Source organism: Lithobates pipiens, unplaced genomic scaffold, assembly GCF_037356315.1.
Source record: "Lithobates pipiens isolate NorthernLeopardFrog02 unplaced genomic scaffold, aLitPip1_a1.2 Scaffold_18, whole genome shotgun sequence".
Lineage (NCBI taxonomy): Eukaryota > Metazoa > Chordata > Amphibia > Anura > Ranidae > Lithobates > Lithobates pipiens.
The window spans coordinates 347,886,571-347,901,313 of NW_027507758.1; the positions used below are offsets into that span (position 1 = coordinate 347,886,571).

The window sequence follows — 14,743 nt, forward strand, 5'->3', positions numbered from 1 at the left end:
GCGAATCACATCCGGATCTCCCCCCGCAGCAGTGTGAACCCAGCCTCAATGTACTAACGGCCAGTCCTTGGTCTGCGCCGTCTTGTAAAAACTCCAAGACGGCTAGAACACCTTTTTGGTGTCTAAACAAGAACAGAAAATATTCCAAAATTTAACATAAGTTGATTGGGTCACTATTTCTACTGGAAAGAATTGTATTCACCACCCTGTCCAAGAGCCCCTTAGATTTCAGGAGGCTTTTAGGTTCTGTATTTTTGGCAACAGGACTGGGCCCCAAGAAAGCAGATCCTCCCCCTCAGGCAGCATGAGAGGAGGCTCTTCCGCCAGGCATAATAGTGTGGAATACCAAGGCCTCTATGGTCAATACGGGACCAGCAGAATCAATGTGGTGCTTTCTTGAAAAAACATTCTCAGGATCCGGGAAATAAGTTTGAACATGGGAAAGGCATAGAATAGGTGAAATGTCCACTTTTGTGCCAAGGCGTCTATCCCCTTGTCTCCCACTTCTCTTTGCAATGAGAAGTATACTGGAACCTTGGCATTTGACTTGTTGGTGAACAGATCCACCTCTGGAAGGCCCCATTTTTCTGCCACTAGCTGGAAGACTTCTCTGTTCAGTGACCATTCTGCTTCGCACACTTGGTGTCAACTCAGAAAGTCTGCCAGATGATGGTCCACTCCATTTAGGTGGACTATGGAGACCGTCACCACACAGAGGATTTGTACGTGGCAACTTCATCAAATGCCCTCAGTGCCTCTCCCAGATCGCCAGTAACTCCCTCCAGCTGGCTGATCTTTGGGACTGAGTTTTTTTTCCCAGTGCCCTGGGGCTACTCTTGACCCTCAGTGGGCCCCCCATCCCAAGGCACTGGCGTCCATGGTGATAAGGATGAACACTAGAAGAGACCACTGTAGACCTCGCACAAGGTTTCCTTCATCCCTCCATCACCACAGAGACCTCTTGGTCGTCAGGGATAGGCAGAAGGTCGAGTCCAGTTATTCCTGTGTCCCATCCCAGTTGCTCAGGCTATTGGTCTGGAGACACCTGAAATGGGCCCTTGCCCATGGTACTGCTGGGATTGTTGCTGCCAGAAGACAGACCCAATATGGCTGAACGGATGGATTTTGCAAGATTGTTCTGAAAAAAGGCTTCTGTCGCCTTTATCTTTACTTCCTCAGAGATAGATCTTCTGTGTCACAGAGTTCACCAAGAACCTTAGGTACTGCAAAGCCTGCTCCAGGGTTAGGTTAGATTTTTACCTGTTTATTAACCACTCCAGCTGTTCCAAAAAGGAAATGGCCACCCACAGGTCCCCTTATAATTGAAAAGCGGAGGGGGCAAAAAATAAAAGGTCGTCCAAGTATGGGACATTGGGATGACAGATCCCCTTTAGTCTCGGGGGGCAAGTGCCTTCGCCAGGACCTTCATAAAAATCCTGGGGGAGGAGGACAGGCCAAATGGCAGGACCTTGAATAGGAGATGTCGGACTTTCTTTCCCCACTTCACTGCCACACTCAAAAACTTTAGATTCTTTGTGGATCGGTATGTGTAAATAAGCATCCCTCAGATCAAGGGAACCATAAAGCAATTTGGGAGAAGAATGGAATTTGCCATAAAAATTGTTTCCATCTGAAACTTCTTGTAGACCACCCATCTGTTTAGGGTCTTCAAGTTCAATATCAGACGAAATTTGCCCGACGGTTTCCGGCCACAAAAACGTGTAAATAGAAACCCCGGGTTATTTCTTGCTGCGGCACAGAATGGGACTAGCTGGTCTTTCAGGTAGCCAATTTGGGACAACAAGGCTTTTGCCTTCTGAAGATCCCTGGAAGGGGAGGTTACAAATGTCCTTGTGGGCAGAGTGCCCTTGCACTGAATTTGGTAGCCTTCCCCGATTATCCTCAGTATGAATCCATTAGGGGGTACTCATTTTTTCACTGTGGGAGGAACTGCTATGCCACATAAGTTAAAGACCTTTTACAGCAAATAGTGAATACTGGCATGCTTTAAGAGCATGCAGGTCCTTTTTTGAAGGTACAGTGCCCCGACAAAGGCCCCAAAAAAAGGATCTGCTTGTCCACGGAGCATACATCTACGATTGCCATTTCTAGTAAAAGAGCCCTCTCTTACAAGAAGTGCTGGCCTACTTCTCACAGAGTATCTTATGTTTTTGATGCCTATGCTCCTGGAAATCAGGTGGCAAGAGGTCTGTGTGCAGGACAAATATCTTTCAGCTTTAAAAGGTGGGGAGGCAGGCATTCTACCATACCATATCAAATGGAACAACACTGACAGAGCCTGCAACGCTAAAATGGAGGTGAGGTGAGGTATGGGACAAGGGCCTCTAGAAAGGTGTATAAAAGAAGCTCTTCTCTTGCAGGGGACTTCCACTTTAGTTTTATGAGACTGCCCGTACCATAGTAAAGGTTAACCTGGTTGTAAAGGCTGAAGGTTTTTTACCTTCATGCATTTTTTGCGTGAAGGTAAAAACCCTTCAGTGCATAGCTTCCCCTCAGCCCTCCTAATTCTTACCCAAGCCCGATCTCGAGCCAGTGATGTGCACAAGACCCGCTGCGGTCATTCACAGCCAGAGAGGCAGGGCTACGCCGTGCTCTGTCTCTCAGGGACACTGCGAGCTGGCTCAGGAGCGAGCATGCACAAGTTCCCCCACAGCAAGCGGCTTGCTATGGGGGCACTTGGCAAGGGGGAGGAGTCCAGAGCACTAGTAGATGACCAGAGAAGAGGAGAATCGGGGGGTTGCTCTGTGCAAAAACCATTGCACAGAGCAGGTAAGTATGTAACGTTTGTTATTTTTTTAAATAAGGGTTTTTTCGTTTTTTCTTTACAGTCACATTAACTTCAGATAGATACACTTCACCATGATCAACATGTGAGATAAATGAATCTGCATGGTTATCATGCGTTAACTGGCTTTATCAGAGTTCAGTCTGCAAAAGTAGCCTACATATTTCTAAATGTATTACAAATATATATTCCTATTTACATTGGCTGACTAAAGTGAAAACTGAGCCAGGCATAACCATAGCTGAAATAAACACAGCACACAACATTTAACACTACAAGTTTGCTAAGGACAAGAGAAAGATAAAAAGAAATAAACAATTCCTGCCTGCCTGTGGCAAAGCTTTTACAGCATTCTAGGAAACTAAAAAAATAAAATAAAATACACGGGAGACAACAAAAAATATTTTAGCTGCACTCAAATGAGTAAAGGAGAACACTAATATACTGAACTTGCGTAATAAAATGCCTCAGGTCTTAACAAATGAGAACTTCAAAAAGGACATTTCCCCCCCCCCCCCCCCTCTGCAACATAAAGACAAAATGTACTAAAAAGCATGTGGGAGCTGGGCAAACTGCCCCCGAAGATATTCCGTATTCCTAAAACCTCAGCATCAACCTTAAAGCTAACCATCAGAGAATAAAATTACATCTTGGGAATTAGATTAAAAGACTGAACCGGTACATTAACAAAATTTAAAGCAGAACTTTACTCTGAATCATCATTAGCATTTTTAATCCTCCTCTATTCATAGACAGGAAGGTAGATTATATTCACTTTGATCTGGAGGAGGGGCTTGCCCACCTTAAGCACACCCTAAGTGGGTGCATGCCTGACCTTGCAAAAGTGTACTGGCCATGCACAAGATTTTATAGCATGGCTTCACAGTACAGCAGATGGATTTCAAGACCAGAAGTACATGAATCACCTGCCCTTACTCAAGATGGCTGTGGTTAGAAATGATGGTGGGTGTTTTTCAAAGTATTTAACAAAATAAAGCATGGAGACACGAACAGATGAACAAGTTTGTTTTGAATATTAAAAGTTTGAGTTTTTTGCTTGTGGTGCTCAGATACATTTAAGTCCTGCTTTAACCACTTGTGCCAAGGTGGGTTCTGATACTTTTCACATAGATGTCAAATTTCTTTTCTTTACTAGATAATTACATAGACCACCATATCATATTTTCTGAAAGCAAAGGCCCTGAAAAAATAATGTTGGTTATCGCATTTTTTTTTTTTTTATCTCACACGATATTTGTGAGGCAAACAAAATGCTAATTTTTAGAAATAAAACACTTTAATGAATTTTAGTGCACACAAAACAATAGAATACCCAATTGTTTGGTAAAATATGAAAGATGGCATGCTGTGTTAATCGATACCCAACATGGCAAGCTTTAAAAATTGTGCGCGTCCATGGAATGGCGACAATCTATGGTAATGGCACGGTCAAAAGTTTAAAAGCCTTTAAAGGGTAACCAGTTTACAGTTAAACAAGAGGTCTGGTGCTAGAATTATTGCTCTCACTCTAACATTTTTGACAAAATCTCACATGTGATGCATATGCATGCAGGACCCGCATATGCGTTTGCATGTGTACAGGGGGATGGGGCCCTTTATATGATTTTTTTTTTTCTTTGATTACATTTTTTTGTCTCTCAAACTTTAAATTACTCACGAGATGGAACCTAACTCCCTCCAGATTAAAGATATGCTTCCCCTCTGCCTCAGACAGATGTTGGTGATGCATTGCAGAGAAGGGTACCCTCAGCCACATCTTCTGGTCCTGTCCGAGACTGGGGGGGTTCTGGGGAGAGGTGCACCGCATATCTCAGAAGTTCACAGAATAGGTCATTCTGAAAGATGCTGCATTCTTTCCCCTACACCACTCAGGTATTCCTGTCAACTCCTACAAGAAGTCGCTATTGTGGCATCTACTTAATGCTGCAAAGGCATGCATTCCCTTCCACTGGAAGCAACAGGACCCCCCAACCATTGCACACTGGTTGAGGAAAGTAGGGGAGGTAAAGAAAATGGAGGGCTTGATCCTCACCGCAAGGCAGAAACAGGAACTACATAAGCCGGTGTGGGATATATGGAATGTTTTCATCTACTCTGATTAGGGACACCACCTGCTCGGGCAATAGTTAACCCTGACCCCATCTGTGTCATTCTATGATCACTGGCTACCATCATGTCTTTCTTCTACCTCCCCCTCCCCCCTTTCTCTCCCTACCTATTCCGCCACCCCACCTTCCAATACCCTTTTGCTTACCATTAATTCCCCCCCCCCCCCCCCAAAGAAATATATACTTTTTTTGTCTCTAAAAGAGACAAACATTCCTTGTGATAGCAGGGACAGCGACAGGTACTCTTTACTGAGAGATCTGGGATCTATTAGACACAACATTTTTCCCCTGCTCTCAAAAGCATCTGACCAAACCGAGAATGATTTGGTCAGATTCTTTATAAGCCTTTACTGGCTTGTAAACTAATAAAATCCTTGTTGCTTCGTTTCATACACCAAAGATTATCGGGAATGGAAGGTCCTCCATTCCTATGGCGTGCTGCCCTGACCACCGGTTTTATTCTCAGGCTATCCAGTGAAACAGGAGAGCTGGGGAAGTCAGTGGATCACTATTATAGAGCACCGCCCCTCTTAAACTAAAACAAAAAACAGGGTCATAAGTGCAGCTGCGGCCATAACCCTGGTAGAAGCACTGAAACCCAAGGATATACAGGTACATCCATTTGAGGGAAGAGTATGTTTAACTTTTCACAAAAAAGAAAAAAAATTGGACCCACTCTACACCCACTGCAATTAGCTGCCACTGCCTATGCAGCCAGCGCAGTGATTGGGGGTTAAAAAAGCCTTGCTCTTCTACCCCTTCTTTCCTTAGGACTTTTGTTTGAGATGGATCAGAGCAATTGTGAATGGTCATGTTCTGGAACATGATAATTTTGACCGCTGCCCCAGCTGATTGGGCAGTGACCAGTAATCACCCACGGAGGTAAGTGCAGCAGAAACCGGGGGGTGAAAAGGGTGAACTTACACTTTAAATTTAATCCAACGCTAATCCTAAAAAACAACCACCATTTAACAAAAAATGCCAGGGACGATGTATTTTGCATATTTACACTTGGCCAGCTTGGTCCATTTAAGTATGCATACATAAGTGATCAGCCTCGGCACAAGACATAAAATCATCTACCTTCGACCATGTTGTCAGATCTAATTCAATCAGGGAACGCTTTACATTCTTTGAGAAATATGCAAGTATGGCAGTTGTGCAGAGCGATCAACCCCTGTGGTTACAATGCAGAAGGGCAACCACTTGGACCACAGATACAGAAGATCTTTGCTATTACTATAGTAGCTGAGGCTACTAAAGCGATTCACAGCTTCCACAGAGTCGCATCAGCTATCACATATAAATACTTACAATGGGCTGATATTTCATTGCTGGAATTCAGCTGTAAACAAAGGGTCCTAACAAATAATTTACATCCATGTAATAGAGCACTTTCTTATGCAGAAACACAAAATACACATATCCTCTACAGATACATTATATAGCATTTATGTTAAATCACATATAGTTTAATTTAAATCAGCAACAATGAACCAACAGAAGCATTTACCTTAAGTGGAGAAATATGAGAGTGTGATACAAGCCCATGGACATTCTCTATCTGAGAGATGTTTTTCTCAGAAACCTGAACCAACTCTGGACTTCTGACATCACTCAAGATGTGTGGAGAACTGGGTTCTTGGGAGGGTAGATCATCATCTGGGTATCGATATTTCTAAAGCAAATAAAAAGGAGAAGAATGCATGGTTACCATTGGATAGTTTATTCAGTTTGAACCTACATCAAAATACAAAGCCTAAACATAGGCAGAAAGTGGCAGACAAATAGAAAGAAACATTTCACTTTGTCTGGCAATGCACTAACCAAAACTCAAACAAGTAAATACTTTAAGGACCTATTCACACATGCAGTAAAATAAATTCTATTTCTTGAATGAAAATGCATTTTTAAACTTAAAAACTCATTCTTTTCCAATGTGGCTGTTTCACATCTATGTGCTGCAGTTTAGTGTGTTTTTAAAAAGTAGCCGTATGGGTCTATTCACACCTGCATGTACCTACGTGCATTACGTCGTGAGCTGCAATGGACACGTTAGTTACAAGTTACAAGTTAGTAAGGGTGGTTTGACACGCCATAATGGCTTGAATTAGAGCCATGAAGTTGGCCTGTTCTTGACAAGCCGATCAGAGTCTTTCGTCCGAGTCGCTGTTTTGCCTGCTGCTGTCACGTGGGCGGATGCGCCATCAGATGAAGAAGCAGCTCTGTGGCACCGAGACTCCGAATGCAACTTGCTCTGGATCATCAGCAGGGGAGTATAGGGAGAGAATGGTGTACAGTAAAAGGGTAGCAGGATAAACAGGATTACTTTCCCCTCCGTGGTGGAAGAGCGCCTTAACTATGCGCCCAGCACCGTCTGCATCTTGCGCGCCCCCCCCCCCCCCCCCCCCAGCAGTGAAGTTTATTCTACTGGGTGCTTGAACTATACTGACAGAGCACATTTGTGTGGCGTTGCTAGTCGTAGACCGACTGGGTATACACTGTCCAAAAGAAAAACTGAGTATGGTAGAGGGGGGGGGGAGGCAGAGGAACATAGGGCTTGCAGAATTATTACAGGATGGGCAGGGCTTGGAGATATTCTTCTGAAGGCTATAGTTGGGGTCCCACAAACAGAGCTTTCTTTTGGTGACATTTTATCTCTGCAGTTTTTACTGTTTGCGCTATAAAAACAATATTTTGTACTTTTTGCTGTAATAAATAGCCCCTTTCATTTTATTTTTTTAAAGCCAATTTTTTCTCCTCAGTTAAAGCCGTATATGGATTGGTTTGCGCAAAAGTTATAGCATCTACATTTTTATTTTTTTTACTAGTAATGGGGGCGAGCTGTGATTTTTTTTTTTTTTTTTTTTTTTATCGAGACCAACATTCTAGCAGACAATTTTGACACATTTTTGGGTCGATTAGCAAATATACAGCGATTAGTTCGTTTTTATAGCACTAATTTTAATGTATAAATGTCACTGGAAGGCAAGGGGTTAATACTAGGTGTTGCTCAAGGGGTTAAATGTGTTCCCTATGTGTGTGTTCTGTGGGGGATGTGACTGACTATAGGAGATGAGAGATTGTGTTTCCCAGCTCATAGGAACTCACAATCTCTCTCTCCTCACAGAACTGGGATGTGCGTGTTTACACACACATAAACGCCCCTGTTCTGCCTCTCGTGCCAACGATCACTCATGGCTGGTGGTCACAAGCATCGGCAGCCCCGCTGTGCAGCTATCCCGCTTAAAAGATGTATAGCTACCATGGTTTGCGGGATTGTGCCAACCTGCCGCAGTATGATGCTGGTGTTCTGTCCAAAAATGTCCGCCTAACGAATAGTGTCCGCTGTGTTCTGCGCAGGTGAAAATTCAGGCAGCATTGATCTCTCTCTCCCCCCCCCCCCCCCCCCCCAACTCCCTCAGGGCCCAGAGGAAGCACTTTCCTGAACAGTTTAATAAAAAAAAATCCTCTCACTCCTACTGCACAGTGTCTATTGAAACCTGTACTGTAAGGAGTCAATTGGACACATATGGCTGCTGTCTCAAACTACAACTCCCAGGCCTCTTAGTGCTCTGCATAGAAGTCTATGAGCTTGCTTGGCTTAAGTGAACATGAGTAAAGGTTAGCGCCAAGTAGATCAGCTAAAACATGCAGTCTGTTATTGATAACGGTGAAGAAAAGCCATAGGGATCCAACACGTATCGGTCCTCAGGGTCATGATTAAGGCCCGAGCTCTGAAATGCATTGGCTTTTTGTCACCATTATCAATAAAAGACTGCATGTTTTAGCGGATCTCCACTGGCACCAGCCTTTACTCATGTTTATTGAAGATTGGAGGTCAGAGAACTTTGAAGCTGGGAACTGAGCTATTGAAGCTGAGAACGGAGTTGCAGGAGATGGTAGCTCTACACAATTGTTCCTGTTTGGCTCTAACTTTCTCTGCTAGCCAGAAGAGAAAATAATCAGTATCTCAGAAGAGGGAGGGAAGAATAAAAGGCAATGTCACCTTCTCCATATTGCTGTAGCCCAACACCTGGATACAACCGTATAAGTGTATTGTGGGGTAGATGAATGGAAATAAATACTGTATATATAGCACATTGCACAATGTGGAAACGTATATTAATGTCAGGTAGAAGCCCTTGCTATAACTGTGAATACTTTAAAACAGAGCTTTAGTCTCCTTGGCAATTTTTTTCTTTTTTTTTTTTACAAAAAGCCCCCCTATGATTCTAGCTAAAATTAGGATACTGTTGTAAGCATAATCCTTCTCAAGTATAAATTTGCCATTACTCACAGGATCCCGGTAGGCAGGCAGCGACCATTGACTATGTGGGCATCTGAAGCCCGTTCCCATTTGCTTATGGGATTCTGTGTAGCTGGCTCACGCCTAGGCAGTGATGACAACTCACGGCACACCGCGTTTACAGGTTCCCATAACAATGGCAGCATTGATAGAATTCCATACCCCATTGTTGTGGCAACCTGTTAAACAGCACAGAACTGCCTGTCTTGAAAACCACAAGATTTCATTAGGAGTCCCTAGGACTTCTGGGATAGATGACACCAATATCCTAAGAGGCCCAATGAGGAAATTGCCTAGGAGGCCGGGACAGGAAGTGCAGAAAAAAAAAAATTTGAAAAAAAAAAATATAGTCATTACAGACTATTCTGGGGGTGGGTATCATCTTGCCATCCCAGTAACCTGTGAGAAAATCTCAGTCCAAGTAGTAAATGCTGACTCTAGACCGTATCAATAAAGGCGGCATTTTGCTTCTGGAAGAAACTGTCAGTGTCCCTCATCACATTTTCCTCACATCAACACCTCAAGTTGTGACACCCCCCCCCCCCTCCCCAAAATGGAGCAAATTTGACCATACTTTGAGTATCTCTTGTTTTATCTTTCTTCCACTGGGTCAACTGTGGGTGCAGGACTATGTATATGGAGGTTTTCTATTTATTTTTAACTACTGTATTTATTGGCATAGAACACTCACTTTTTCACCATGAAAATCGGGTGCAAATAGCGTGAGCGTGTTATATGCCAATACAAAAATTTAAGTTTTTTCCTGAAACTTTCCTCTTAAAATGAATGTGCGTGTTATACACCTGTGCGTGTTATACGCCGATAAATACGGTAATAGGGGAACATTTTTTTCAACCTATGGAATCAAGTTCCACCCACCACCAAAATGCCTTGTTTTAGAGCTTAGACGAAGTAGGGTTGTTATGCCCAGTACCACTGCCCCTTCTGCCCTGTGATGGTGCTGGAGCCTAGCGATTGGCCACTAGGACTAAGCACTATATGGGAGGAGGCAAAATGCTACCCTCACATACAGAAGCATAGCGCAGGGTTGCCACAGAAGGAGCTTTAAAGGGGAGTATATGGATCCTGTTGCTTTTTCCTAGATGGGCAAGGTGACAGGTCCTCATTAATATAGAAAGCGAGAGTGAACATATTTAAAATGGGTTTAGTATTCTAACAGTAAAAATCCAAATGATATACTTTTTCATTTCAGTTTGTGACTGCAGTTTGGAAAAGGTTAAGGGGTGAAAACTACTCCTTTGTATAAGGATTTCAAGCTTCAATTGAAAGCATTCACTTTTTTTCAATGAACATGAATTTTTCCAGTATACATCACACCTCCATGATTCAGCAAGTCTTTCTAAAAATTACCACAGAGTGACAGTTTTCTAAACAATAGGTGCTAAGTTTAGAAAAAAATATCTACATAATTTTGCAGCATTAGCATTTCCTACGTGGAGCAAGACAAGAAGATGATTCGGACAACGAAACCAAACATGGCCTGCATAGCTACAGGGAAGATTTTGGGACATATTTATGTTATGTCAGCACATTGTCAGAGCCTCACTAGTAATTACACTAAGTTCCTGAAACAATGTCAAGATTGAGAGCATCTCTGTATTGCAGACTTTTCAGCTATTAAATGAAAACGATTAGGGCATAACAATGGCCTCTCTATCTAATGAGCATAGGCAAGAACTGGCCTTAAAGTGTCACTACAGGCAGTTTTTTGTTTTTGTTTAACCAATTACATGCTACTAAAACATTACATTTCTTTTTTTTTTTTTTTAAATGGCCCTTGTGCATGATTGGTCACTCAAAGTAAACATATCTTTGCTTAATTAGCAACATTCACCCAGACTATAATCCTTTGGCCTGTGTAAGCAGTGCAAACAGTAACTGTTTGCAAAGCATCTGCAGTGCTTTCAGCAAGCTTTATTGAAGCTTTTTGAAAGTATGGGAAACTTTTTTTTTTTAATCATAAATTGGTCCAATGTCTCATCTGTCCCCCACCAACTCTAACACTAAAAACCAAGCGACACAACACCGCCCATTGCTCGGTTCTCAGAGCTCCCTGAGCAAAGAGTTGTACTTCTCCTTTGGGTACCATTCAGCTCCACTTTGAAAATGTTAAACACAGAAAATGTTAAAGTGTTAAACACTTTAAAAACAAGCTGCTAGAAGGCTCCAATGCTACATGAAGCTTGTTGAAAGCCTGATAGCTTGTTTAAAGTGACAATCAGCATTCCCTTTAACATGTGTATAAGATTTCCAAAAACTAGCTGAAGGGCACTAGAGAAAAAGCTTGAAGCTTGCCAAATGCTTTACAAAAGCTTGCTAAAAGTTTAATAAAAGCTTGCTGTTCACACTGCTTGTGTGCTACACACTATGCTAAGGTGAAACAGGCCTTGCATATACCCAGTTAAGTGATTGACCTTAGGCAAAACACAGAAGAAACAAATCCTCCTACATAAGTTGTACTGCATCTGAAGCCCTCTCTCATCTACAGCCTTCTAAAACACACAGTACTGGCAGCAGGGCTGGTGCAACAATTTTGACACACTAGAAGAAAATTAATTTTTCCGCCCCCTTGGCTCGACCCCTTTGCCCCGTCCATTTATACCCCACCTTTTTAATGAAGTGCCCATCAAATGCCACCTCACCAGTGCCCAAATGCCACCTTGCCAGTGCCCATCAATGAATGTTTGCTTGCTTCCATTCATTCAGGAGTCGGGACACAGACAGTCCTCCGCCGCCACGCCTCTGACACAATAAACAGAGCAACGGCTGCCTGCTGATGCTGAGACTTAGTTGCTTGATGCAGGGAAGAGAAAGTAATAACACCAGTGGCTGGGTGCCCTAGGCGGCTGCCTATTTTGCCTAGTGGTAGCACCAGCTCTGACTGGCAGTTTGTCATGTGGCACTGGTCTGTTGGCTGAAGGCAGATTGAGTCCTGCAATTAATTGATTGTCAAGTGATCATTCGGTTCTCGCCATATCATTGGGACAGCAAAAAGCACTGACTTCCATGTTCCTCTAAACCAGGGCTCAACCAACCCCAAGTGCCTAGTTGCCATGGTGATTATAAATCACGTCCTGGCACCTGGGCTACACTGCAGCAGGGGTCTTGTCTGGATTCAGGCTCCCCGTGTGGATCTCTCTAGAACTACGAGGATCCCAGGTCTCGTTTTAATCTCCAATCTTGCAAACAAAGTACAGTTCGCACACTTTAAGCCTCAGATGCACCGTGACTGGGCTTCTTAAAGCGATACGTTTTTTTTTTTGGTTTAAAAATAACAACCATGTCATACTTACCTGCTCTTTGCAGTGGTTTCGCACAGAGCAGCCCAGATCGTCTTAACAGGTCCTACACCGGCGCTCCTAGCCCCTCCCTCCTGCCAAGTGCCCCCACAGCAAGCAGCTTGTTATGGGGCACCTGAGCCAAGCCACTTCTCTGTGTCCATTCAGACACTGAGCAAGGGGTCAGCCCTGCCCCCCTCTCTCCCCATTGGCTCACTGACTAATTGACAGCAGTGGAAGCTAATGGCGCCCGCTGCTCTTTCAGCCAATGAGGCAGAGTCCCAGGCGGCTGAGACTCCCATGGAACATCGATGGATCAAGGTGGGGCTCTAGGAAGTAATAGGGAGACTGTTGCACACAGGTTTTTTTTTTATCTTAATGCACAGAATGCATTAAAGTAAAAAAACCTTTAGAAACACTAAGCATGTACACACTACAGTAGAAGAAACTATCACGGTTGTTCTGACATTGGCAAGACATTTCTGTTGTTACTAATCTTCCTATAGCAAGTCTATAACTAGCTTACTTGTAATGTAAAATTACATATACACAAAAGAGACCCCTTCCACACTCCACAAGCTGCCTTTCCAACACTGCCATAATGTTGAGTTGAAATGGTCTGCAATGATACTGGGCATATGTGACTGCCTTGAAGGAGGCAACCCAAAGACAATATTTTGAAACCAGCTGGCAATGAAGGCAAATAAGATATCCTCCCATTTTTGTAAGTGGGGAATGGGATCTGCATCATTGGGAAGAGGGCTTGCTACAGAGCTTGGTAAATTTGAGGATCCATCGTATGCACCTGACCTAAAAGAAGGCTGCAAAAGCCAAATCCTGGGAAACAAAAATGGTGCCGTCTAATGCTCTCGCCACCCCGCAAAAAAATCCCAGCACACTTACCAGCACTATTGTGCTCTGCCGACGGGGAGCCATCCCTGCTGTCAGTACTCGCATGCATAAAAGCCAACAGGCCCTGCTGAACCAGCAGAGGCTCAATCCATCTATGGTCAGCTTTCGGGGCAAGCCCTATGTACCCATCTTCACCCTTCAGGGAAGATGAGCAAAAGAGATCCGTCTCCATTGGGGAGAATTACTCAGATTTTCCTCCCCCCGTGACAGGTATTAAAAATGGACAGAGTAAGGGAAGTTTTTACTGCTTTGGGACTCCTGTCCCATCAACATCTGTACGCTTATTGTTCATCCTGATAGAGGAAAACTCCTAGGTGTAGACAAAAAAGAAAAAAAACCTGACAGACGTTTAAACAATAAATCAAAAAAAAATGTTTTCTGAAGTTTGACTAATTTTATCATCCAGATTGCATATTACTCACTTTGTGGGAGATCAGTGTCCTTTCTCACATGCGGTCTATAGCATAACCGTCAAATAATGTTTATTCTCTCTACTAAAAGGAGAACATTGATCAAACTTTACTAATAAAAGTTTAATAAACTTAGACTCAAATAATGCCTGTAATGCTTGTTCTTGACATTCAGTAATTGCCATGAGAGATGGAGACTTTCAATATATTTTTTACAGAATGTATATAGAATGTCATCTCATAATGCAGAAATAGCTGCCATTAAAATTACAAAAAAAAATTAGCACAAAATGTTATTTTGAGGAGGTGAGAATAAAAAAAAAAAAAAAAAAAAAAGTGTAAAAAAAGTTTCAACAATAAGTTCACCTTTTGAAAAAAAATAAATAAATAGATGCTAATTCTTACACCTGCATTTATTTTTTTCTAAGCAGCCTGTGGAGCACCACAATCAGCAGATCACTGGTGCAATGCCAGGCTCTTGCAGACACCGGATAGCCGTCTGCCCGTACCTCTGATACAGGCAGGCAATCGATGGCAGGAAGATCAATTACCTACCAAAGCATTCATCAGCGCCGTCACACTTCGAGAACTACAAGTTGTCAGCTGAAATGGACGACGGTACTTGTACATTCATTCACAGGAAACCAAATGAATGATGCGGCCATGTAGGCGGAACCCCCCACGGTTGCACTGTTTTCAAACTGACAGCAGGTGCAGGGAGAGTGTTCCCTGCCCGCTGTCATAGGGAAAGGGAGCGCATGTGTAACAGGTTACATGTTACACCCTAAACCCGGGTTTAAAGCGGAGCTCCAACCAAAAGGGGAAGCACTACTGGTCTGCCTCCTCTCCCTCCACTGCCACATTTGGCACCGGCTGTG

At 43.2% G+C, this 14,743-nt stretch overlaps 1 protein-coding gene across 16 annotated transcripts in view; it reads right to left on the reverse strand.

Annotated features, from left to right (window-relative positions):
• DLG1 (discs large MAGUK scaffold protein 1) overlaps positions 1–14,743 on the reverse strand; it is a 530,809-nt gene that overhangs the window by 379,555 nt on the left and 136,511 nt on the right. For all 16 annotated transcript variants that reach the window (XM_077487456.1, XM_077487444.1, XM_077487440.1 and 13 more), the window contains one exon: positions 6,449–6,613. In XM_077487456.1, coding sequence (XP_077343582.1) covers positions 6,449–6,613 — 165 coding nt within the window. The remainder of the gene's footprint in view (positions 1–6,448; positions 6,614–14,743) is intronic.